Here is a 22,872-nt window from a genome sequence, read left to right on the forward strand (position 1 = left end):
CTTGACAGTCACATTTCAGTTCATGCAATTTTTTTGACTTCTTAATTGGCATCAGCATTGGTTTAAAAAGTCTAATTGTGGGCGATAGTGAAAGACACCCGACTCAGTTGTCTGAATGAGCAATAGAAGGATTAAATGCAACTCTCGTGATACGTTTCTGTGTTTATATCCGACGTGGTGCTTTCAAGTCTTACTGTCACGTTACTTAGTTTATGAGTCTCTGTGTGCTCCACCTTTTGCAGCTGAACTGGACATTTAGAGATTAATTTGCAGCTGTTTGTACTCAACCCTTTTTTCACTGAAGCCTCCTCTTGGTTGAGTTTTTTTTTTTCTTTTAGTTTACCTCGTCTACAATTTCTGACACACATCAGACCCACAACTGTGGAAGATCTTCTGCCCTCTCACACAGTTTACTTATCCACCGCAGGGCAGGGCCCAACCCTCGTAAACCAGCTGGAATAATTGTGTAATCCGAGCCTGAACCGACGTGATCGGGTCGATTCTGACGGTTCAGGTTGTGAAGTACAAACTTGATTTTTCAGACATTACGATGTATATATATATATATATATATATATATATATATATATATATATATATATATATATATATATATACATTTCTCATAGACAGAGTATTAAACAGCGAACAAGGATGTCTCATTGTGTTAAATGTCTGTTGTTTTCCTCCTGTTTCTGTACGTGTTCACGTTTTTATTTGTTTCTATATTTAGATAATGTACATGTACGTGAGACGCATATACAGTATAGATGCATCATAATGCCATTTTCTCATTTTAAACTCGCTGGATTCTGATCTTTATGTCACTGTCGGCAGGAAGATGGGATTCACTGAGAATATTCCCGCTCCTTTTTTGTTTATCTTGATAATGTTCAATCACAGCAGAAACATGACAGACTCATTATGTGGATGATATTACACTGGCTTTTGATAGACCTTCGCTCCAGTGAGTGGAGTCTCTGTATCTGTCGCCTTTTCAAACAAGATAAACGTACTGACAGTTTTACATTTTATACATAAATTAGAACTGAATGTTCTTTTGCCATCTGCTGTCATTTCTCTAAAGATATGACTTCAATATTGTACACTGACAGTCTGAAATCTGGAATTAGATTTGATCTTATTCCATTCAAATCCAAATGTTTCTTTAAATTATACATTGTATATATATACATTTAGTCCTAAGAGAGTTAAATTACATAATATTACAGAACACATTTTAATGTTAGGTGTACATTTCATTTCAGTTCAATTTTATCTTCATTTTGTTTCGTCCTCTGTACGGCTTCATAATATTCCAACGGGAGTGTGTCAGAAGAGAAGAGTTTTGTCTGCCGGCTTCCTTATTTGGTCGTGTTTCCTTGTTTTTTGTCCTTCTCGGGAGGATAATTATTGTTAAATGGTTGTTGTTGTTTTTTTAAATCTATTTTTTGTTTACTGTTGTGTTTCCTACTTTGTGCTGTAGCAGACAGACAAGGTTGATACAGCCAGCTATGTTTTAGTCATTAAAAACCATCAATCCCAACATTCATTATTTTGTAATTGTTTCACAATGAGTTGTGCAAGAGCATAATGCATTTCTTGTCTTACTTGAAAGACCACGGAGATATACGGTGATGTAGTGCTGTGATGTACGATCGGGGGGTCCATACATTGGTGTTTTATTTAGAAAATTGATCGGATGCTCTTTGTTTTTCTTCTGTCTGCACCCGGCCTCTGCTCTGTTTAGCTTCTTGCAATCTCTGTCTGGCCTCGGTCAAAATCAGACTCTGCTTCTTTAGGAACCGGTGGGATATGAAGTGTTGACTTGAATGGCGGCGATCAGGGCCGGTGGCCGTGTGGGAGACGTAATGCAGCGCAGATGTAACCGGCAGAAAACAGCCCTAAAGCGGACTGTCTGTGACTCGTACGACTGGTCTGGGCCAGTTTTCAATTTCAGTTGTACCAAAGAAAAATCACAAGAAAATTGGTGCCACAGATTCTTTTGAGTCACTCACACACACCAGTTCGGACTCAGTCCTTTTGAACAAGTTATTCTTGCATTAAGCTCATTAAAGAGGACCACAGGTAATTTCCAATTCACAGCCAGTATCTTTCCGATATTAACTGTGCCACATGCAGTTCCTTGAGCTGCTCATTTCTTTGACCGGCTGTCAGATGTTGAAAGACAGACTTTCCTCCGGTGGACTATTGAGTTGTGAGGCTTTGGAGATAAAATTCAAACATGCCTTTTTCCTCTCCGTCCCTCTACCTCTGGAGAGCTAGCTGCCGGCTAATGAAGTTAAGATTCTCTCATTCAAGGCATCTCGTAGCACGGTGGGACTATAGAGAGCAAGTCTTTCACTGATGGCTTAACTGTGCCCATGCATTCACCACATAATGGCCACATGGAGGAATATTCCCCCATTACACAGCTTGAAAATGACAACCTAAAACATTTTTTTTTGGGCTTTGATCAGTGAAAAATGCACAGTATGGATATTCCGTGGGTCTTCATTAAGCTGTGATGTCTGTAAAGGTTGATAGCTTTAAAATAAAATGGCACTTCTCACATTCATTTTAACGATATGGAGTCAAAGTCTGGAGTATTTTTCAGCCTCTGGAAATTAAGGTGTGCCGACATGAAGGGTATGTGTGTGTATTTTCTTGCCCTTCAAGTCACATGCTGTGAATAAGATTGATGTCGGCTATAAAACAAGAGGTCTTCTAATGGGAGATTGTTTTCATTATAATTGGTCCGAGACTTAGTTTTAAGAACTGTCTAGTTTATAGCCATCCATTCACTTTGATGTGGGTGACGGGCTATTTATTATGGAGGTATGTGGGCGTACAAGGAGGTGACTTTTACTTTGTCCAGTCCTCATCGAGAAAACTGGGACACAGTGCGCCCTGTGAGTGTTCGGACAGTGACATATCCACTATTGTTATGGCTCCAGTCGATTGGATTTGAGGTAAAACAATAACTACGAGGTTAAAGTGCCGACTTCCAGCTATAAGGATGCTCAAGGCTGTTTACATCTGTAGTGAGTTAGCAGAATACCACCTGTCCCAAGACTTTAGAAACATATAGCAGGCAAGTGATGTTACACATACAGAGTTTTAAGGAATGAGCCAAGTTAGCCAACCTCAATTTAATAGAGCGTGCTACACCTGATGAAAACCTGCCTGAGACCAATCAGTGTCACGTGTCACCACTCTGGGTTGCACAAGTATCCACATTTCCCTTATGTTTTCCTGACTGGGCCCACAGAAGCAGTGGACAAATATTTCCATTTTGGCAAATTTCCCATTAATACCTCTCGGAGATTTCATTACTGCTAGTTGTGACTTAGTGTCACATTTCTAGCTTTTGTCCTGTTAGTTTTTTACCTTCAGAAACACATTGTGGGAGCGAATAAATCATGAATTAAAAGTGATTGATACAGAATGGCTAGTTATCTTCGATGCCTCGATTTGTGCCAAACTAACTGTCTTGAAACATCAAAAATACTCCTTGGTTCTGACAGAGCGTCTTGTAGGATAAACAGGTTTAATTGATTTTTAAATCATTGTGGTTAATAAATTGCAAAAACTCTCTGAGTTTAGAAGAGCTGTCTTTCTGTGCATGACTTCATCCCACTTTAAATTTGACGGGCTAAGTGAGACCTAGCGGGCAGGGCCGAGTGGAGAACGACTGGGAATGTGCAGTGGGCCTCACAATGGAAAAGCAAACCAGGAAGTTAGAAAAGGTTTTCGGTTTATGCCTGAGGTGAGTAATGTTCATTCAAATGATTGTTACCCAATAATTAAAATCATTAAAATTGTTTAGGTCAGCTGAAACGACAAGTGAAAAACAGTAGGCTACTTTTGTTTCACATCTCGTGGCTGTCGTGTTGAATTAAAAACAAACTAATCAATAGTTTTAAATCCCCAAAATTAAAGTTTGAAAGGTAAAAGGTGAACCTCGAGCTTTGCAGCAACACAATGCTACTTCATCCATAAAGGGCCACTGGTTTAAGGTGAATGTTGTATTTCCCGTGTTAACCTCACAAAATGATTTTTTTGTGAGAAGTTTCTGCCTTGTGGAATTATAAACACTGTTTAACACTGATATGCCTTCAGACTCACAAGATATGCTGCTGCGAGCAGACTTTGTTGATTGTATTTTATCATCTCATTGGTACCTGAAGCAACACACTGACACCAACACATTGCTTCAAGTTATTCAATGCAGCGTTTCTTTCAGTCATTGTTTAAGAAGGAAATCCGCCCTTCGCCCCCACTTGGAGTGCGGGTTGGTGTGTGTTGTCCTTAAGCTCAGGTCTTCTACCAGAGGCCTGGGAATTTGAGGGCTCTTTGCAGTATCTCAATCGGTTGTTGGACTGCACTCTTTAGGACAGAAACCTCTGATGTGTGACATGGAATCTGCTGCAGCCAACCTTCCAGTCTGAGGGTCACAACCCCGAATGGTCCCATTACCACTTGGAGCACTTTGGAGTTCACCTTCCACATTTTAGCCAGTTTCTCCATCATCCCCTGGTACCACTATTATGTGTACTTGGTGAGTCTCCAAGGATCTTAGAGCTGCTGATCCAAACTACCTTTGGTGGTGTGTCCCACTGGCACTTGCTTGATTCTAACGCAGACTTCACCAATATGTTCCTCGACACTGTCCCAGCCCCCTGGTTAGACCTCTCTGTAGTACCCTTAATCTGGTGCATTTCATATGGAAATGTGTTTCGGGCCTTATGTTTAGACAGCAAAAACGATGTGCTTATGGTTTGGAAAACATCATGGTTTGGTTTAAATGTAACATGGTTGTTGTTTGGTTAGGGTTAGGCACAAAAACGACTCGATTAGAGTTAGGAAAAGCTCATGTTTTAGGTTACTTATAGGAAATCCACGTTGACTTTTGCTTTATCATGGACTCGAACACCAGTCTAATAGGTGAAAGTCCTGGGTTTGTTCCATTCAACAACTCCAACCTCCTCCCTGTGGTCCGTTCCCCCTTTGAACTTCGTTATATGACATTTTTTGAGGTTACATTAGCTTAAGAAGAATACACTTGTTCATTGAACCAGTTTATACAGAAAAAAACCACCATATATCGGCGTCTGAGTAATTTGGATGTAACGAATGGCTGGGAGGTTTTTAAGACAAATCTCAAATGTGTAAAAGTTGCTGAAGAAAGCTGCTAAAGGATTTATCACCTTGAACACATCTTGGAGATCACCATCTGGCTATACACACTGTTTGGTAATACATAGGTAGAAAGTTAAAAAAAAAAAAAAAATCCTTATTTTATTGGTAGTTTCATGAATGAGCCAGTTGGATATGGACTTTGTATTAGCTGCTCTTTTTTTTTTTTTTTTTACTCAAGAGCCCTGAGACATCTCATTATCTTAATCAGCAAAGGGAGTTTGAATTGTCAATATTGCGACATGGAGCCATAAGCTGTAACTTTTTGGCTGGTTGAGTAGGTGGAGATTATTTTGTCAAACTAGTGTATTTAAGGTCAAGAATGAACTTTGTCTGTAACATCTCTGCCCATCAAACAGGGAAATCATTTATGTTTTTCTGTTTATTCTTATGTTTTGGCTGTTTAAATTCTTCTGTTTACACTATCAACTAAATGTCCTTCAGAAAACTGTCTCCATCTGAGGCATTAATGACTCTAATTTCAAACCAGCTCAAAAAGCTGAGCTTGGGTAATATTTGAATGTATTCTCTCTTGCACTTCGGTTGCTTCATTTCACATGCATGAATTTTGCTTCAATGCCCAGGCCTCGTGTGCATATATTATTCAGCAAGAAAGATTAATGTTGCTGACAGTTTTATAGGATATTTCCCTCTCTGATGCGGTAACACCAGTAAACATCTTCACTTCTGTCTCTGGTCAATAAGATATGATTTTTACAGCACGTGAGTGAGTTTGACAAAATAATTTACCCTTTCAGGAAGCAAACTCAAACACAGGCAATGTTTAACTAAGCATGCAGCCATGCATTGACTAAGAACATTCATTATTGCTTTATACGATGAGGTTTCAAAGTGCTGAAGCCTTTGGAGATCTGTGCTGAATGTCAATGGTCACTTGAGGAGTTAGGATGGAGGGAATGCAAATAAGATGGCAGCGATCCACTTTGTTTTCTATTTTCTGAGGTGTATTTCACACTTAATTGGCTGGCTATGAGAGCATGCCCGTGAGCCAGACCTGAGGTCATGTGGGGCTTTTCCAGGCATTCGTATTATAGATATCTTTCTTTTGACTGACTTAATTTCCCAAGGTGCAGGGCTGCAGTTCTCCTTCCATAAATCCCTTTTCCTGCCAGACTCTGAGGTAGGATTTTCAGCCCACTTTTTGCAAGTCTATTTACAGCGATGGACTCTCCAAATGGACGAAAAGGTGTTATATTTCAAAATGGAGATGGGTCTACAGTGGGACTAAAGTAGCTTCTCAGTATAACAAAACCTTTCAACCTCTCATTCAGGCATGATGGATACTGCGTTGCAGAGCTGAGGAGCTTTTCTCTGAATATTTCCTTAATGTTTGGACCTTTGAAAACCATTGATACAGAACCCATAAATCCCTTTTTAAAGCCCCTTTCCAGGCATTGATAGACCCCTAAAATTCATGAAAGTTACATATTTAAAAGTTTTTCCCACACAAAAAATCCCTTCATATCTTAAAGTGATGTAGATCTACACATTTACCTTTATTCGGATGTGCAGCTCCCCACCTCTATCTCCACCCACCCCTCCACCACTCGAGCTGGGAGCTTGATGAAACAGTATGGACAGCTCCAACCCACAAGTTGACAGGATTGGTTCTTTAAGTTTGTGATGTATGAAACCTTGGCCGTCTCAATCTGCTTTTTTAAAAACTCTGTCTGTCACTCTAGTTCCAAAACAGAAACACTTATTTCACATTATAGCATATAAAAAACTCCTATGGACATATTAACATGGTTAAAAGCTTAATTTTCTTTGGAGGGAGGCTTTAAACGGTCTTCTCTGGAGTCTGTTTAATTAAGTCCTCACATAATTTGACCCCTGCTGGTAGCTCATCACACCAGCACAATAAATTTCATTGTGAACTAACAGTGACCCATTGAAAACCGTACTGAGGCCTTTAACAGCTCCTGGACTAAGTTAAATTATTGTGACTTTTTTTCAAAATGTTAAATGTATATTCACAATGTGGCAGCCTAATAGGGCTGAGCAATCAATATAATTTTTCAATATCATAATATAAGACTAGATAATGTCTTCAGATTTATAGTTCAGATTTTTTTTATGCTTTTAAAGGCTGCATTCATTAAAGTGATGTCATTTTCTGAATCTACCAGCTTGTTCTATTGTTTGCAACTTAGTCTTTATATCCATATTACTGATGATTGTTTACCAAAAATCTGGCTAATGAAATATATTTTAAAAGTTTCAATAATCATCCCAACAATATTGTAGCAATATCAGTATCAAGGTATTTGGTCCAGAACATCATATTTGATTTTGAAGATATCGCTCAACACAAGCCTGCAGCATGTTTGCTTGGGTGATAACTAATTAACTTCATGTTTTACGTGGTAATTAAAAGATAAAATGAGTGTCGTGTTATTATTTTTGCAAAGTTGTTCAATTTATTTTCTTTTACTGATCCCAGAATCACCACCCCCCCTACCAAAGCTGCCCCTCAGTGAGGCCAGGCACTGATGTTCGGTGATGAGGCCTGATGTTTGTTTGATTACGGGTTGTTAATGGATAACTGCACTGTCAGATTCTGTTTAAGCCGTCTCTCAACTTCAACTTATTTAATGTCAATCAACCATTTGATACACAGACATACAGATGGATCGAACAACTGTTTCTCACAGTCCCCCTGTGCAAAATAAATAGACAAAACAAGAAAAGCACACAAAACAATACAATAAAACTGACAACGTAGTGCAAATATGGTTGCACAGTGCAAAAGTTCAGAGTTTATGGGGGAGAGAGGGGAGATATATATATAGACTATAGTATTTCTCAAATGTCTATGGGAGGTGTGGACTGTGATGTGGAAGGTCAGGGGGAGAATAACTGACCACCACTTAGACTTAATGTCTCATGCACAGTGACGTAGAGGGCTAACCGGCCGGTAGACGGTCCTTTCAGACTTTGACTAACTGGATAGATTCAAACAGATTCACTCCAAGCACATGCATGGCCCTTTAAGAAAGCCACTCTGTGTGTTTGTGTTGCAGGTGTGCTTCCCTCTCCTACTGTTTGTGTGTCTCTAGGAGAGTGTCAGTACATAGCCGTGGCCTGTTTGTCACAGTTGGTGTCATAGTTTTTCACTGATCTCAGTGTCTTAACAATTTCCTCACAGTTTGCTGAGGGACCACAAAATTTGGCTGACCTGAACTTTCCAATACAAGCTTGTTTAGAGCAGAGATTTTGTGTATTGTTAGAAAAATCACATGTTGTAACTGCATATGGCAACAAGAATGTGATTTTATGTTCAGGGTAAAAAAATAAAGTGTTGCGTTCCTCCCCAGTATGTGCAAAAAAAGTATAAACATGACAGGTGGTGTTTTTTTGTTGGTTTATGTGTCGGACTATTTCTTGGTGGGCTGCATTAACTTGCTGGAGTCACCACTGTTTACCTGGAAACTCCATGAAGTCACCAGTCTGGGCCAAGAAACAGTCTGGCCTCGGGTGCCTCCTTGCTTTATGCCAAGGACACACTGTTCTCTAGTGTGTGTGTGTGTGTGTGTGTGTGTGTGTGTGTGTGTGTGTGTGTGTGTGTGTGTGTGTGTGTGTGTGTGTGTGTGTGTCTATGTCTATACTGGCAGTGAGTCTCCTGTGGCTCTGCACTGCCAGCCCTGTCTTTCAACATTAACTTTCCTTTTGATATAGGACATCAGTAATCAAATGTTTGAGGTCCGACAAGTGAAGAGTTGTAACCAAAAGGCAGTCACGTGGCTTTTGTTTTCCTTGGTTCAGAGTGAGAGAGAAACAGTCAGACAGGAGAGATTGGGTGAGGGAGAGCGCACCAATAAAACACTGCCCAGGGGATGCCCTGTTAAAGTATCACCATGGTATCATTAAGCCTATGTTGGGTTTTTGCAATGATTTTATAGAAAAAGTGCGATTACAGACCTTTTCCGTATTTATTTTTGTCAGGAATTGCTTGTTTCACATTTGAAAAAAGGCATCTCATTTTTTCTCTAAATGATGCACTGGAAACACGATGCCTGATGCATGTGTCACGTAGGCTGTGTGGCGGCTCTAACCTCTTACCGTGAGCGCTGAAATGAAAGTCAAGAGTCGCACGACCAGCGTGTCCCAGGCCTTCGTGTTAAGATTCACACAATGAGCCATAACACTTTCAAATATTGCATAAAAATGCCCTGCAAAAATGGTATATTAAAGAAATGGTTTAACACATAACCATCCACACTTAGTTTTTTTCATAAGATAAGATCCATGTCACTAATGTTTCATGTGTGTACATGTCTTTACATGAAAGATCAACTGTTAATTTTAGATTTCTGTATGTAAGAATTGAATAACAACAGTACAAAATGTTAATGAGTAAAATGTAAGATTTCTGACAGTGTTACAGATCAGTTGTTGTCTTCTGCTTTCGGTATTTATGCCGAGCAAAGCAATCTGGCTACTGGTTGTTTCCAGAAAGTCGACGTGCGACATCTCAGTGTTTGTACTGAACTATTATTTTGGTAGCAGCTGAACTGAACTGTAGCAGAGAACAGATGAGCCCTCAATAATTACCTCGTGGACTATTTCCCTCAACTCATTCATTCCAAATGCATTGTAATACCGCTGATATCTTATTCTAATGTGTTCATGTCTGTGCTGTTTTTTTTCTAGACTTCCAGTGGGTTCAAGGAGATGTGTGTGAAGTGCAGTTAATGGTCTACAACCCCATGCCTTATGAACTCCGTGTGGAGAACATGGTGAGTGAAATTCATTACAGCTCAACTCCAAATGCTCCTCAATTGTGTGAATCAATGATTTAAATGTCGAATAAATCCAAATGTTGAACCACAGCTGTGACAACAGGACATGTTTTTCTTGCCGTAACAATACAAGCAGTCCCTCTGCACCCACCGGGGCAAGTTATAGTGTTGTGGAGTCCTTTCTGATTGCCTAATTAAGGTGCCTTAAAAGCTTTTTTGACAGTATAATATCGTAATGATCTTAAGCAGTGATGAGAACAAAGCCTTGACAGCAAGAAAACATCACGTGGGAGACCTGCACCCCTCGTGATCATCCTGTCAGACCAGATAGCTTCTATTCCCTTTTTTTCATCTTTTCTGGACAAGATAAAGTTTTAAAAGTGCCATCAGACATTCAGTTTAACCATATCATTTAATTGCTGCGTAGCAACTGCAGCTCTAAGTTTTTTATGAGCAGACCTCCAGCTGACGTGCAGACCAACACATCTACGGCTACATGTCTAATTCATGTATTTAGTCTCTGCGTTATCCCTCCTTTTCAAACCAGTTCAGCCTCTTTATCGGGTTCAAGGGTGCAAAATATTACCAAATAAATTGCTTTTCTTCCCGCTCACTGCTACGTCTGTTTATGAATGCGGTGATGTGGGACAACCTTGAAAGCAATCATAAGGCGCAATAAAAGGCCAGCATGTAAAAAGGCATGCTTTCTGCTGCTTAGGTGGCAGCGGCAGACAGGATTGCACACAATGTACTAACTGTCAGAAGTGATGTTGCCTTTAATTATTTGGGAAGTTGAGAACAAATTACGGTGAAAGTTTAGTGACAGAGTGTGAGCAGAGACAGTGGCCTCTTAATTGTGGCAGCTGTCTCCGAGTTGATGGCAAATAGACTCGGGCAGGTCTTGCTGTTTGATTTAACCGCCCAGCATCGTCTGGTAACGGCACATGCTGTTACAGACGCAGGAAACGCGGGCGACCTCCAGCTCCGAACATCTGGAATGTGTTTAAATTGGAGGAATAATCATTAGACAGGTGTGTCTGAATTTATGTTGAAGTTCAAGTGAGCCAAATTATTGTCTGATGAATCTTATCTCGGTAGATCACAAAGTGTGGCTGTAAAAGAAAAAATGGATTCATCACCCTACAAATACCAAACTGCCATCGATTGAAAGATGAAGAATTTTAGAACATAAACCCTTTGTTTGATACAAGCAGAAATTACATCTGTGAAAGATTATTCAGGTCTCTATTTAAACGATCTCAGCCTAAGACTAAAGATGGTATGCGTCATGGTTTTTAAATGGTTGTTCACTTGTTTTTCCAGCGACTGATAGTAAAACAAATTGACTGTAAAAGCGGACGTAGCTTCTGGGTCTGAAAAATGAGGTCAATGCGGAAGTGCATTAAGCTGTAATACCATCGAATGCCACTAGACGTTGACTCCCTAAACTCAACTAGTCTCATAAAATTCTAAGTCAATACATTTTTCTGAGTTATCTCAGTTTTGCTAGCTAAAGGAATGTTTTTGGCGGTGTGTCTGTTTGATTGACAGGCCTATGGTGCAGTCAGGTTCTTGCTATCGGTGGGTGGGATGCAGGATTGCCTGCTTTCCAATGAAATCAGTCGGATCCATCGCGTGCTCCTTCCCCCAGCTCGTCCAAATATGGTCACTACCGGCTCCAAACCGCTCCAAACTAGCAAGATGGCGCCGGCCAAAATCCGAACTCGAGGCTTCATAACGGCCGTTCACAAACGAATAGGTGACGCCACGTTGGTTGCCGCTTGGTGGTAATGCAGTACCCCACCCAAGAGGTGGCAGTAATTCACCTAAAAGCTGTTTCCCGACCGCAATTAAACAACTAATGTAGAAGAGGAAGAACCTGTTATTATCAGGCTCTAGTAAAACGTTTGTGGTCCTGTGGTACAGAAACATGCAAAGACAACGCTCAGCGGTGAAAAAGTTGTGTTGAACTCTTTCAAAAAAGTATACGAAAATTGGATGCGGTCTGAACTGGTAGGTAAAGGTAGCTTATCTTAAATCAACCACAGCTATGGAAAGTCATTTCAGGGCACCGAGCAGACGCTACATCAACAGATCAATGATCAACGGCTAGCTTTGTCACCAGGAGAAGTAAATTGGATCTTAGATAAGCAGAGCAAATAAGAGCGCTCATTAGCAACAACTTTGTCAAAGGCAGATTTGTACATTTAAGAGGAAATAACTTTTCTCTGCACAGGAAAGAGATCTTCTTGTTCACCGGTTGAGCAGATTGATGTACACTATAGTCATTTTTCCACATTATCATCTTTTTATTGATCTTTTGCATGTTTTTGCACTGCTGCATGTCGCTGTGTGTAACAAGCAAAGTGTAGCGTTGTGCACCTACTTATGTAGGTTCCTATTACTATCTTAATAAGGCGCCCCTTAAAATAACTGTAAACTACTGCACCGCTTACTGAAGACCAGGGTTGTGTTGGTCAGTTGTGCAACCACTTTTAGCTGCCTCCAGATAGCAATGCAGCAACAGGGCACCTGACCACACCTCATCTTAAAACCAACTCATGGGTGCTTAGTTGACCGTAAGTATATTTGCTGTTTCAACACCGAAATGAGAAATATACTCGTCTGAAACTAGAAAAGACACTTGGTTTAGTTGTTGCTGTCACTTTGATATAGTCTTGGATTATAAATTTACTGATTTGCATTTCTGTAAAAATAAATATGAAATTTATCAGCTCAACAATCATTTTGTCATTAATCAAGCAAAATATCCAAATATTTCAACCTTTGATACATGATAATCTGTTGCATAATGTCATTTTAAATTAAATGTCTTGAACTAACAGATACATATTTCACTTATATATACTTCTACCAGCACCTGCGCTCACTAAAATAGTCCAAGTATAATGCAGATTTCTCAAACAGAAATGGGAGATTAAACTTAAAATAAAGAAAAGGAAGTAGATATGCAAATAAAACATTATTGTGATTTGAAAAATAATGATTGGATCAATCAAACTCTCAGGAACATTGCTGGTGGGACTGAAATTTCAGAAAAAAAAAATCAGAAATGCAGGTCACATTATGCACTTAGACCTAAAAGGACAATCATTACAAAAGAAACTATTCAAGATCAATACAGATGTTTGCGCACACCAAACACTGAAATAACTCTTTGTACCAGCCGTGTTCGAGTTATTACGTCCGATGAAGCCTCAAAGGATCATAAAGTTCAGAACAAAGCTTTCAGAGTTCTCCGTCTGATATTCGGAGGTGCCAGTTCGCCACTGTGTTGTAAGTTGACCCAATCATACACACAAGGTCAAACCGTGATGACGATGCCATCAACAACTCCCACCTACAGGCCGAGGGCCCCCTTACATCTCCATGGCAGCTGGGAGCCTCAGGTGGTGTTGTAGAGTCACGCAGGCAGAGACAGACAGGGCGATGCAAGCTGCCAAGAACTCCCCGCGTACCCCGGACAAAGTGTCTGCCGGTAGACCGGAGAGACCATCCATCCCCTGTACATAAACCAACGCTGTGAAACACACCGGGAAACAAACACAGCCAAGGTCACTTTCCTTTCTTCTCTCACCAAGGTGATCCTGTAGTTTGGCAAGACAGACCCTCCTTCTCAGTCACCACACGGATTCAGCGCTAATACCCAGCTTTGCTTTGTGCTTTATTGATTTTCTATTAAAGTGGTGCTTTTTTTTTTTACTACAACCCTCCACCCTGCACCCTTTCATTTTCAGAGGGGTCACAGTCTGATGCTGCAGTCAACCTTTCCACAAACAAGTTCGAGGGTTTTTACTCGCTTTTTTCTCCAAACGACAAATGATCCATTTTGTAACGTCTTTTATTGACGCAACTTAGGTCAGCCAAAACATCTGCAGTAAAGACGGATCGATTATTCTCCTCAAAAATGAAAGAAGAAAATAATATCTTGTATATTTTAAGACTTAGAAACACTTTTTTTACGTGTAGTGTTTGGAGTCAAAGATAAATGTCTTCCTGGGAATCTGTTTCTGATGTTGCCAGGTTTTCTCTGCCGTCAAATGTGCAACTCTGTGCCTAGACAGAAAAATCATAATCATAAATGAAAATCACACTGTTATCAGTGTGTTACTTAAAGCACAACAAAAGGTTAACTGCAGACTGTCAGTAGAACCAACTCAATGCACACAGGCTCAAATGATACAATTCACTTTGCTTTAATCGTTATTGTTAGTCAAACAGGATAATTAACCTTTTCAAGGCGCAATGCAAATGAACTGCTTCCAATAGGTTAACGCTGATACTTCTGCTATCCAATAAAGGCATATAATGCCCTGAAATGAAAGCGAGGAGCACTTAAATCAGAGCGGTGGCACCTCGGAGGCTCAGCTCTCCGGCAGCCTTCTCTCTAGTGAGGTAGTGTCTGCTGCTCGGGATGGATGCAGTCATGACGTCACCTTAGTCTGCCGTGTTGCACAAGGCAGTGCATTGGGAATGTAAATACAGTTCTTCGGAGGGGGGGGGGGCATGATTACACATTTAAAGAGGACTTCAAAACCACGGAGGATTTTTCAGACTACAAATGAGGCTCAGATGATGTGACCAGTTTTTTAATACAGTTTTTTTTTCCCCACTTGTTTTTATTGATAAAGCAGTTTTTCTCAAAGATGACTGCAGATCCAGCAGTTGATGTCACAACTTGTAAAAAGCACCATGTTCTGGCAGGCAGAACCATCACTGATCTTATGGGCTCGGACCGCATGAATTCAGCCTGATTGTGACACGATTAAGTCATCGGCAAAAAATTCCCGTGTCGGTCAGGAATATGACCGTCAGGAACAACAAACAGGCCTTTCAGTGTGATATATTTGTAGGACAGTGATGCGGCATCTGGGATACTGACAGAATGTCAGAACTGTTTTGTTTTTACCCGCCTGGTTTGACATATCCTACGACATGTTCGTTGACGTTGACCAATAGTTGCCTCAACAATGTTAAAAGTTAGTTGTTTTTTGAGTAATGTTGGAAACAAACTGCTCACGAACTACACAAATTAACAAAAAAGACCTTCATGATGAAGTTACTCTCTGTATGAGGTGTGCCATGCTTGTATTTTACACTGTATGTAGTTCTATACTGCTATGATGAGACGAGTGTTACAGTGAATGAGTAGCCACGGATCCCATTTAATTCCTCTCTTATGATGAGCCAATGAATTCCAGGTGCTGTCGCAAGAAACATTTTGAAACCTCAGACATTGATTGAAAAAAGCTTCTAAAAAATCGGAGGGTTTTCTGAAACACTGACTTCGCTAAAACCTCTAGTTTTCAGCCTCTTTAGCAAAGTGACACAACATAATAACAATGAGAGCCTAAAAATGTGTCATTCACATTTCTATAAGTAAAATCAATGAACAGAAAAGAAAATGTTGACCAAGACTAGCATGTAAAGCTCGTCGACTTTTAATTTGAAATGAGGACTTTTAATTTGAAACGGATACAGGAAGTCATGACATTTAGCCAATAGTGACCATATCAGTCAGTCATGTGGCATTCAGCTGACAAATGGTGTAACTTCACATTCACTCACAGACTAAGTGACGAACTCCATCCCGTGTACAGCCTCATTACACCGTATGCAGCCATAGACACCTAGAAGTCAAGTTGGTTATTTATATAGCACATTTAAAACACAACAAATGTTGACCAAAGTGCTGCACATTAACAAATAGCGGCAAACAGTTAAATAGACTTGTTTAATAAAAGCAATTAAGCTCCGATAGTGTCGTCTAAAACACTATCCCACTGCACCCGCTTCTAAAGTGACAATAATGCAAACGTGCACCTCATCTTAAAGGTGTATACACACGTTACACCCGGTCTTAATAAGTTGAAGCATTGCTTTTGTCTTTAATATGGTGCTTGGTGGAAGTTCGGAGTTATGTTGTCAGTCGTTAAATGTTTTACAAGGTGTTGCTATCCTTCCTCTGAGAAATAATAACCTCATCTTCACCAATTTATTCCAATTTATTTAGAAGTGCGACAGGTCTGATAATAACCTCGCGTCAGCATATCCAATAAAAACGAAACCCAAAGCCGCAGAAATGCTGGTTGTAATAAACCAGAATTATTATTCAAGAAATTCTTTTCTATAAGTGGCATTTCTGAGTTGATTTGGATTCTGTTCAGACTCTTTCATTTAAGGGCTCAGAGTTGTCCTTTGGATGGACAGTGAAAGATTTTGTAATGCATCCTAAACATTGGCGCAGGATATTCCGGTCTCGGATAAAACCCGGTGGGACTTTGGAATGCTGAGTTGGAAATTCTGCGAGCCGTCTTCCTTCTGTGTTGCGATCTGTCCAACTTGTTTTAAATTGTATCTGAGGGCAAATGTGGCTCAAGTGGCCATTTCCGACAGAGAGCGATTTTCTCCGATGGAAACGTCTGTCCCACGCTGACGGAGATTTAATCTTCAGGACGTCATGGGTAGATCAAGATGATGGATCACATGAAACGGTCTGAGATATACTTCACGCTGAACTAATGTGGGAGAATCAGATGCTGCTTTTTTCAGTGAAAACATGGAAGAGACTCAAAGCTTTGTAGTCAGTTTAATTGGTTTCTTTCTCTGTGTGGTATTCAGGGTTTGCTGACATCCGGAGTGGAGTTTGAATCTCTGCCCGCTGCGCTGTCGCTGCCTGCCGAGTCCGGCCTGTATCCCGTCACTCTAGTTGGCGTCCCACGGACGGCTGGTAACATCACTGTCAACGGTCAGTCCTGAGGATACTCACACGTCGCACGTTATAATGAGACGAGCAAATTAGTGGACATTTTTGTTTCATAAACTGTTGAATCCATTCACCACTTTAAAACAGTTTGTGTGTTTTCCTTTTGAACCCAGGTTACCACACCTCTGTGTTTGGTGTGACCAGTGACTGCCTGCTGGAGGGCCTGTCTGCTGTGAAGACCGGCGGCTGTTTGGTGGAGGTCATTCCCTCTCTTCCTCGCCTCCAGCTCAGCACATCACTGCCACGGTGAGTAGCTCCCCGCGCTCCGTCCTCGTTACGACGGTAATGTTCCACTGAAGGCCAGCGGTCACCGGATCTTGCTGTGTTGCCGTGCCGGAAATGTCACAGGTCTCAGTAGGTCAGCAGAAAACATCGGGGTCAGCTGAGGTTTTTTGAAATGGAGAGGCACAAGGAGTCGGATGATTCCCTTCAAGAGGACACTGGAAAAAAAAAAGATAAATGCCAGACAATGTGTCTTTTTTCCAGCTGACTCCTGAAAGACTTTCAGCTTCTGACGTGCTTCCAGTGGTCACCGGGGCTCTGGTGTGACACAGCTGAAACAACACGGCATGTGAAGTGTAGAAGAGTAGCAGCACAGCAGCTGACAGTTATACTGGCTGGACTGGGCTACTGATGTTTTTAACGAATGAGGAAACCACGTTGAAGGACACGTTTTGCTTTGTGTTTTCTTCCTACTTTTCTATTCTCTACAGGTTAAAAGACCTTTTAGCTTCATTCTGGTCCTCAGTGGAAAAAAAAATGCATGCTCTGTTACTTTGGGTTTAGGTGACCTGACTCTGCTAAAAAAAAAACATGCTGCTGTTTGGCCATAAATATATAAAAGGGCAGAGTCCTCCTCTGTTCACAATTGATGTGAACACAGTCAAACACCCTTAAAGCTGGAAGTCAGCACTTTAACCAAACCTTAATGTTCACTTGAATCCATCATGCTGAAGTACAGAACTGAAACAGTGAGTTACTATTGTACTTTTCACTATATTGTTGATTCCCAATGTCATACATCATCTGATGCAGAACAATTAACATATTACAACATATAAAACATTTTTTATTTAACTTTTTATTTATTTGATAACCAAATGAAATGTTCCTACATTTTCAGATGTTAAGAAATCTTTCTGACTAAAACGAGAATCCTTTATGGCTCAAAGTCATAACTGATACACATTATAGTTATACTACAGTAACTCTATTGTAATCTTATAGTGAGCGCAGAAAGTCCGGTTCATCTCCTCATGGCAAGCAACATTTCATACAAACTATCAGTGTCACCGTTAATTACAACTCAGATCTGGACCGTCACTTTTATTCATGAAACAGATTCTAATCTAACATCAAGAATATAATTCTAAAGATTCTCAACATTTCATTGATTAACACTTACAGGAAAAAAACACACCAGTTTTCCATGTTTACCACATGTTGCAACACATGATAACATGGGGGAAAATATGTGGAAAAGTTTTTACATGGGAATCTACATGAGCATCACATTAGACCATGACAATGTTCCAAAACCCCATGTTCCTATGGACAAAGTACATGTTTCAAATGTGCACAATCACATGTGTGTGGTCACATTAGTTTTTGCACATGAAATTCATGAGTTTTTTCTGTAAGGGAACAAACTGCTGTTCAAATTGCATCCCTAAAGGATGTTTAGCGAGGAAGTATTTAACATTTAAGTCCAACCCCGCCCACCATCATCACCTTCCAGACTTCCCCAAAAAATACTACCCACGGTGGAAATCTTTGCTGTATTACTAATAACAAAAGTGACAATACAAAAGTGTGCAGCTGCTGCTTCTATGTGAGAACTAGCTACAGTGACAAGTTTAACATCAGAGCAGCAGGTGAATTTGTTTCCATCCTGTAGGATGAAATGAAATTTCCAATAAGGTAAAAGTAAGAAACATGAGAGAAGTCATGAGTTCATTTACTACCAGAAAGTAACAGGTAAAGCGCCCCGTTGGAGTGTTGTAAATCATCCTGACAGCAGAGCTGCTAAAAAAAAAAATCCAAATTAGGTCATGCCTGTAAGTGCAGCACTTCAGCAGCTTTTGATGTGGAAAATCTTTTTATTCTCGAGTGCTGGAAGAGCTGTAGCAGACACACCAAGCAAATAGAATGAAAGTGTAATATGTGGTCTCCTGGGCGTCCTCACAGCGGCCGCGGGTAGACCTTCAGCTCCGACTTCAAAGCTCTCAGGTTCCTCGCTGAATTCTTGTTTACAGCACAAAGCAGAAGTACCTTTTTCACATTACTAACATCAATGTTAAACATTATCTTTAATTCATCAAGGAATTTATAAGGATCAGAACATCTGTGAAAATAAATTGTGCGAACATGCAACCTATATGTATTGCTGGTTTAACCATTAATGAGGGCTTTAAGATATGATGGAGCTGAGTCATGAAGGGGATTTGAAGTTTTTTTTTTTGATTTCACAGGGAGCCAATGAAGATATGCTAGAAATCTTTATTTTTTTAATTTTCAAGCATACTTTATTTATATAGCAATTTTCTGAAATTACATTGCAAAGTGATTTACATAAACAAACCCATCACATCAACACAACCTCTGAATTTAAACAAGCTTTAAAATTCAGCAACACAGTAATTATATAAAACAAAACAAAAAGTATCTTTTAAAAATAAATTAAAATGTTTTCCATAGCTTAACATAATATGGGAGAAATTGGAACTCTCTTGTTAAATCCTGTCAGTGCTCGCTGCAGCATTTTGGATCGATTGGAGCTTTTTCAGAGTTAGTGGGGCATCGTGATATTAAAGAATTACAATAATCCAGTCTGGAAATGACAGAAGCGTAGCCATGTTTTTCAGCGTCACTCTGAGACAGGATGTTCATAGAAAGCAGTCTTAGACATTTGCTTTATGTGTGAGTTAAAGGACACCTTTCAAAAAACACTCCAAGGTTCCTGACATCGGGGCTGTAGGCCACGGCGATGCTCTCCGGAGTAACATTAGATATATGATGTATTTATGGCCAAATACAATAACTCCAGTTTTGTCTTAATTTAGAAGTAGAAAATTGCAAATGTTTAAGATATGTTTGATGCTTGACTAATGGGTAGAAACTTGATTGTTTCACCTAACTTAATAAATAAATTATAGCATATCAGTGTCATCATCATAAAAATGGAAATTTACGTAGTGTTTCCTACTAATGTTGCTTCAGGGTAGCATGTATAAGGTGAAAAGTATTGGCTCCAGCACAGAACCCTGTGGAACTCCATGACCAACTTTTGTGTGCTTGGAAAAATCATTGTTGACATTAATTAAACGCATCTACCTGATAATTATGATTTAAGCAGCATAGTGTGGTTCCTGTAATCTTAATGACAATAAAACTCTGTCAGCATCAGCTACGGCTCTTCACCACAGACTATATAAAAGTGGACGTAGCTTCCGGGTCTGACAAATTAGGCTGATGTAGAAGTGCCTTAAGCTGTGCAGCGAGAGGTTGGTTTTAAAAAGGCACATGCGCCATAGACATCCATAGATATAAGTCAGTAAACTTTTTCCACAACTCATGATGGTGTCATTTGCCAAAGTCACTCCTTCTTCATCTGAAAATAATCCCATCAAAATTTATTTTTGTCATTTTTGGGGGCGTGTCTATTTGATTTGTGGGCGCGGCATATCATCCTCAGGTTTCTAATCAGGTTGAGTCGGATCCACCGCTGGCTCCGCCCCAGCTCGCCCAATTATGGTCATGTCTCGCTCCGAAATACCAAGTCGGCACCGGCCAAAATCCGAACTTGCGGCTTCATAACGGCCGTTCACAAACCAATGGGTGACGTCACTGTTGGTTGTCGCTTGATTTTCACTCACTGGCTCCAGTGAGGCTTGAAAACCAAAACACACAGTTTTAACCCACAAAGAACAGAACCCCAGAGTTTGACATGCAACATTATGATGGTATTCATGTCATCTGTTAGTGGTCATAATGTTTTGGCTCATTGATGTACAATCTCGACCAAAATAAGAACAACTACATTTTCAATTTAAACCTGTTTCTCTCTGCATCCTTACACAGGTCAGCTCACATGCCTAATCCCACGTCCAAAGAAGAACTGTCCAGCCATGTGTCTGTCCAGCTGTTCAACGGAGAGACGCAGCAGCTGACCATCACCCTGGAGAACATTGGACCTGTGGACATCGAGACTCTGGAGCTCACCTCCAAGATCGTCAGCACCAAAGGTGAGCGACCCCGTCGAGACGAGTAAAACCGGTCCTCTCAGCTTTTTGTGAACTATGATAATTCTCACCTCTGAAGTTAATGACTAAATAAACAGGACGTTTTTTTTTCTCTGCAGTAGAACAAAGAGAAAAGGGGGAAAATATGTGGATTAGGAATATTTACAGGATTGAAAAGGCAATGTGCAAAGTATGCTGTTTCAGTCAGGACAGCCTTTGATCTGCTTCACCACCCACTGAGTTTTCCCTCGCGCCTATTGTTGTCCTCGTGTCCGCAGTGCCGCAGAGGTCACTTCCCCGGTGTCTTTGGTCCGACATCTTTCATGCCCCTGCGGCTTTTCAGTCTGTGTTCCATCTCTTTGTTCAGCACCTGTTCAGGTGCTCAGATCTCTGCAGTCTCCACTCACACCGACCGTTTCTTTGTCTCCCTTGTGCTTTTTCTGTCTTTGTCTCGCTGTCTGTGTGGAAAACCCCCAAAAAAGAAGCAACATTTTTGGAAACAGTCCACACAAAGTTCTAATGATCTTTCCTACAGATGGGATAAATGTCAGCACAAAGGCAATGATTAGTTTCTGTAAATGGCACACATCAGCATCTCTGCAGCTACAAACTCAACTGCCGGTTTACAGCAACGTTGTAAAACATTGACTCTGGTCAATTTCCAGACATTAAATGCTCTTACATCTGACTGATAAGCGGATAAAGGAGTAATATCTGTTTTTTTTTTTTTTATAGAGTGAATTAACAGTCTGTGGTTAGCCAGCCCACTGCCTTATCTTGCTCAGAAGACTAGTTTGGAGAAAAATGAAATACAGGAGAACTGTACTTCTACAAAATGAGATTTAATGCCCCACCTACAGTCTATTCAATTCTCTTCAAGAAAACAAAATCCACCGTATGCATTATTGTAGGATTGATGTAGTATACTTCATCTTTACTGTGATTTATTTAAGCAGTTAGGGCCTGTGTCCACCGAAGCGCTTTTACTTGAGTGCACTGTATTTTTTAAACGGCAGCAGCATTACGAGGCGCTGAGCATTTTTTTTTTTTGCACTGGACGTTAAGTTGTTGTTTTTTTAGCATGGAGAGGTGAAACATTTTCAACTTTGGGTAAAACGAAGAGGGGGACGACCCAACGAAGACCTGATGTCATCTCTTTTTCACGAGTCTGCACATCTCAGACAAACTAGGAGACGCTCCTCTGAGTCTTTCCTCGAAATACATTTTTTGGATCAACACTTCAAACTATTCCTTGTACTAAGCTCATTCCAACTTCAGCTCTTGGACCAAACGATGGGACTCACCAAGATGTTTCCTCACACAAAGTCTCATGAACCCACAGAACGGCGGGTCCGTCCTCTGTCCCTACGAGCTTCAGCTCGCTTTCTGTTGCTCCAGATGTAATTCTAAATACCTCATTTTCAATCAGTATACTTAAATCTCTGTTTAAAGTTGTAAGTATAACCACAGTCTTACCCCAAACACTGTACAATCTCCATTTACATCGGCTGGTCTTGCGTACACAGAGATATTACCATCTGTTGTACTGTAAGGTGAAGAAAACCTGATTAATATTGGACTGTTGAGCCTTACACAAATATCAAATATTAAAATAGCTAATATGGATTTTATTAATTCATAAAGACACTATTTTTTTGTGTGAAAAGTATCCCTTTAAATTTAGTTATACATTTTTTACGTTACATGTCTTTAGATATATGTATTGATGTCATATGTTTCTGAAATGCTAAAGTCAGATTGAATTAACCTGCATAATCAAACTTCAGTGTCTTTGAGTGAATGTTTGAATATAATTAAACGGAAACAAAACTATAACTTTTGCTATAAAAACATAGCAGTGCTGCTCAGAGTCATCTCCGTG

At 40.2% G+C, this 22,872-nt stretch overlaps 1 protein-coding gene across 1 annotated transcript in view; it reads left to right on the plus strand.

Moving 5' to 3' along the window:
* The window catches only part of trappc9 (trafficking protein particle complex subunit 9), a 230,786-nt gene that overhangs the window by 38,920 nt on the left and 168,994 nt on the right, over positions 1-22,872 (plus strand). The window contains exons 12-15 of the mRNA XM_069703380.1: positions 9,874-9,959; positions 16,605-16,731; positions 16,863-16,995; positions 20,830-20,993. Coding sequence (XP_069559481.1) covers positions 9,874-9,959; positions 16,605-16,731; positions 16,863-16,995; positions 20,830-20,993 — 510 coding nt within the window. The remainder of the gene's footprint in view (positions 1-9,873; positions 9,960-16,604; positions 16,732-16,862; positions 16,996-20,829; positions 20,994-22,872) is intronic.

The sequence above is a fragment of the Brachyistius frenatus genome, unplaced genomic scaffold (assembly GCF_029030835.1).
Source record: "Brachyistius frenatus isolate BFR_SWC_R1_liver_20210118 unplaced genomic scaffold, ASM2903083v1 Contig_46, whole genome shotgun sequence".
Lineage (NCBI taxonomy): Eukaryota > Metazoa > Chordata > Actinopteri > Embiotocidae > Brachyistius > Brachyistius frenatus.